Source organism: Pavona decussata, unplaced genomic scaffold (assembly GCF_977016875.1).
Source record: "Pavona decussata unplaced genomic scaffold, jaPavDecu1.1 SCAFFOLD_139, whole genome shotgun sequence".
Classification (NCBI taxonomy): Eukaryota; Metazoa; Cnidaria; class Anthozoa; order Scleractinia; family Agariciidae; genus Pavona; species Pavona decussata.
This window is the reverse complement of record NW_028145552.1, coordinates 301620-305463: the sequence shown is the minus strand read 5'-3', so window position 1 is coordinate 305463 and position 3844 is coordinate 301620. Positions and strand designations below refer to the sequence as shown.

At 39.8% G+C, this 3844-nt stretch overlaps 1 protein-coding gene across 1 annotated transcript; it reads left to right on the top strand.

Annotated features, from left to right (window-relative positions):
- LOC146467054 (N-sulfoglucosamine sulfohydrolase-like) lies at positions 1-3144 on the top strand. The gene is made up of 3 exons (XM_085126389.1): positions 1-169; positions 1935-2228; positions 2372-3144. Exons 1-3 carry the CDS (start codon positions 58-60, stop codon positions 3010-3012), a joined length of 1047 nt encoding a protein of 348 aa, XP_084982515.1. The 5' UTR covers positions 1-57; the 3' UTR covers positions 3013-3144.
- Positions 3145-3844: the final 700 nt, after the last annotated feature.

Genomic DNA, 3844 nt, shown 5'->3' with positions numbered 1-3844 from the left:
TTTTCCCACATAGAAAAAAACGGGCCTCTTTTGCAATGTGGGTGCAATATAACCTACATGAAAGAATTGGCTCGTGAGTTTTTTGAAGGATCAAAGAACGACACACGGCCTTTCTTCTTGTATATTGGTTTCTTTGATCCCCATCGCTGCGATCCTCAAGGGAAACAAGGTAAGTTGAAAACTGTGACAACTGTTCTAGAATTTACAGTCAGTAAATTTAGTCACGATTTCTCTCTCCGCTAGAGTTTACAAAGGTCCACAAATGAAAGAGATTCTGAATGGTTTTCCTCATTCAGCGTATTGTCAAGTCCTTGGTCTGCCGTTCTTTCTGCAAACGCTCAAAAGATTGCTAATCGACAGACTCGAACTATAAACCACTGTAACAATATAACAAGAGAAAAGTGTAAGAGGAAAGAACAGCTGATAAACAGCTTTAACATGACAATACGTGGAACCTGCAGGATTTGGAAATGGGGCTTTTTCTAATTCGAAACTGACAGCAAACTGGCTCAAAACGTCCCCGCCATACGTCTACATTGTGCGAAGAAAATCTACCGGTAAATTTCGTCAAACTTCATCAGAGAAATATTTCCCTTTAAATTCAATTTTATTAACATATTTTAATAACAGTTCAAAGTATAATTAACAACAAAAATACATTATGAGTAGGAGACACGATTCCTTTGGGCGCGCACAGAAATGGCACTCCTTTAATTTTAGTTCTATTTCCAGCTATCGTAAAACTTCAGTCCAAGACTTTCGCCCAAATGATCTTCGTTTCCACTTGTGTTGGCTTCCGCAAACCTCCTCCATTTTGGTGTTATATTAAGTCTAAATAGAACAACAATGATTGATTGATTGCCGGATTGATTGAACGAACGAACGAACGAACGAACGAGCGAATGACTTTAACTTAGATACAGTAGTTCCATTAGCTGGTTACAATTTCTTTAAATGAAAGCCGTATATAGATATAAGCGATACAATATTTACAGCTCAAATACATATAAAATTAAATATTTTGCATGGATAAAAAGAAATGGTCTGACGGCGTTTGATAGGTTCTTTTTAAAAAAGCTTTTGCTTCCGAAGTCTTTAAATTCATAGGGAGAGAATTCCAAGGTTTTGCTCCGACCAGAAAAACGAACCTTTGTAGCATTCAGTATTCGTAGCACGAGATTTTTCTACATTAAAAATATTTTCTCTAAGGCGAGATTTATAGGAGTTTGTGGCACTACTGTTTGGTAACGGCGAGATATTTTGGCACATTTTTGTGAACAGTATCAAACATTAGAAGGCAACGCCATTTATCCCTGGCAAAATTATCCTAGTTGTCAATGTAACCCCACTTACGGTTATTTGCAAACGACCTCAGAATTGTATTACACTCAATAAGGTTCAGGTCGTCAGGCCTTTGAATAATGCTCAAGATACAGACACCAGGGTAACCGTAGAGTTCTGCTGGAACTCAAGAAGCAACATTAATCAGGTGGGGCAACATAAGACTGCAGCCAAACAAACGAAACGCTAGCCTCACAAACAGTTACAATTTCTAACAGAACCTCGGAATTGAATCCGTAGGGGCAACACATTTGAAATTCATAAAGAGAAAGGAAATTCACTACCCTCTTTTCTCGTTTTCCATGAGACCTGAAATTTGTTGGTTGCCGTTTTGGAGCAGTTTATGGAGAAACATACCTGCGTACCCATTATTAAGCCTTTTTTCTCCGACTTTCTCATTGCTATCTCAAGCTCATAACGGCACCTAAAGGCTAATAAAGATAAAAGATGAGCCTTTTCTGGCTTGCGGGTAAAACAACATCTGCTCTCGCAGACTTCGGCTGAAAAAAGATCGTTACTTGTCTAAAACGACGCCCTAAAGACAGTTTTCGGCAGTTAAATGGATGTTTATTATTTTTTTTCTTTTATTTTAGGGGTGTTCTGCGAGAAATTTGGAAATGGTGAACCAGTCATGGGTGTTATACCTGACTGGAATCCAATTTACTACTATCTTGAGCAGGTCACCGTTCCTTTCTTCATCCCAGACACCTTAGCAGCTCGGAAAGAAATAGCGAAACAGTACACTAGTATTAGTCGTATGGACCAAGGGATAGGATTGATTTTAGAGGAGCTTCGGCAGGCAGGCTTTGAAGACAACACACTAGTCATATTCAGCTCCGATAATGGTATCCCATTTCCTGGCGCTAAGACCAACCTTTATAATCCAGGTATCTTTGATATTTTTCTTCTTTTCCTCCCTTCTTCTTTCTCTTAAAGTCTCTTCCTCCCTCTCCCCCAACCCAACCACTCACTCATTCGCTTGCTCACTAACTGATAAATTTATTAATTTATTAATTTTTAAAATCAACAGGTATGGCAGAACCCTATCTTGTATCATCCCCTGACGCTCCTGAACGCTGGGGTCAATTAAGCGATGCATTTGTAAGTCTTTTGGATAAAGTACCTACTACACTGGACTGGCTTGGAGTTGATTTCTCTACCTACAAGATTTTTTCGCATAATAAGGTTCAGTTGACAGGGAGGTCCCTACTTCCGGTGTTAAAACAAGAGCCAACGTCTGAATGGGAAACGGTCTTTGCCAGTCACGACTTACATGAAATCACAATGTATTATCCAATGCGGGTCATTCAAAAGAAAAATCTGAAACTTATCCATAACTTGTGGTACAAGATGCCATATCCCATTGCTCTGGATATTTTTACGTCATTCACTTACAAGGATCTGCTTGAACGCACCCGAGATAAAACACCCACAGGGTGGATTCGGACGCTGAAGCAGTACTATTACCGGCAGCAGTGGGAACTTTATAACTTGGACTCTGACCCTAAAGAACTGACAAACCTGATAGACAAACCTGAGTATCAGGACGTGCAGAAAGAGCTGCGCCAGGAATTGTTGGCGTGGCAGAAGAAAATCAATGATCCTTGGATTTGCTCACCAGGAGGAGTCCTCGTGGAAGATTTTTGTCAATCAATGGACAATGATGCCTGATGTCCAAAACTACTGAAAACGTACCTTTTGCAGTCGTTCAGCATAATACAATGCGAGTGGGTATTTTTTGCAAGGAATGCATGAATAATATGTCAGATTAGTTGTTAATAAAGATCTGGTTACCCTGCTGCATTTCTTAGGCTATTGAGTACGTCTCTTGTACTGATAGGCTTTTTTGTCGCTTAGAATTGATAAACCATTCCATGTGGCTCCGTAGAGGAGGATTAATATCTTTATGTTTAATCCAACAGTAATATTTAAGAATAAACTAGATGCTGGTCACTCTTAGGGGGTAAAGGGCTAAATACGCAAATAGTTGCAGGGCCCGCGCAGCAAGTTTTTGGGTGGTCAGGGATCAGGGGGGGGGGGGGGGGTGGGTTTGTGGGCTTGAAAGGCAAACGAGTAAGATGGACCAACTACGGGGGGGGGGGGGGGGGGAATCCTGGGGCATGCTTCCCCGGATAATTTTGATTTTAACTCCTCTCAAATGCCGAGAAGTGCATTTTAAATTAATCAATGAATTCCTTGATTGCTATACTGTTACCTTATACAAACTGATATAACTGACATCTCTTTTACTGCCACCAACTCTAAAATAGACCAGGAATCCAAACTTCCACTGCATTCAACACAACGATGTATAAATGGTGCATCAATCATAATAAAAACAAAGCCAAAACAAAAAAAAAAAACGAGGAAGTGGCTGATTTATACTGTGTATCAGATTCCTTAAAGATACCAAAATTTCTCTTTCTGTTATCGTTACGGTCGGAAAATTCGTTACCAATATTTACAAGAGAGTGTCCCTGTTCTTTCTTTATGACCGTTTAAT

What these genes read in the sequence shown, in the direction of transcription:
- LOC146467054 (XM_085126389.1), top strand. Translation starts at nt 58, where the DNA reads ATGAAAGAATTGGCTCGTGAGTTTTTTGAAGGATCAAAGAACGACACA. An exon ending in CGATCCTCAAGGGAAACAAG is followed by an intron (nt 170 to 1,934) that starts GTAAGTTGAAAA and finishes CTTTTATTTTAG; the next exon opens with GGGTGTTCTGCGAGAAATTT. An exon ending in GACCAACCTTTATAATCCAG is followed by an intron (nt 2,229 to 2,371) that starts GTATCTTTGATA and finishes TAAAATCAACAG; the next exon opens with GTATGGCAGAACCCTATCTT.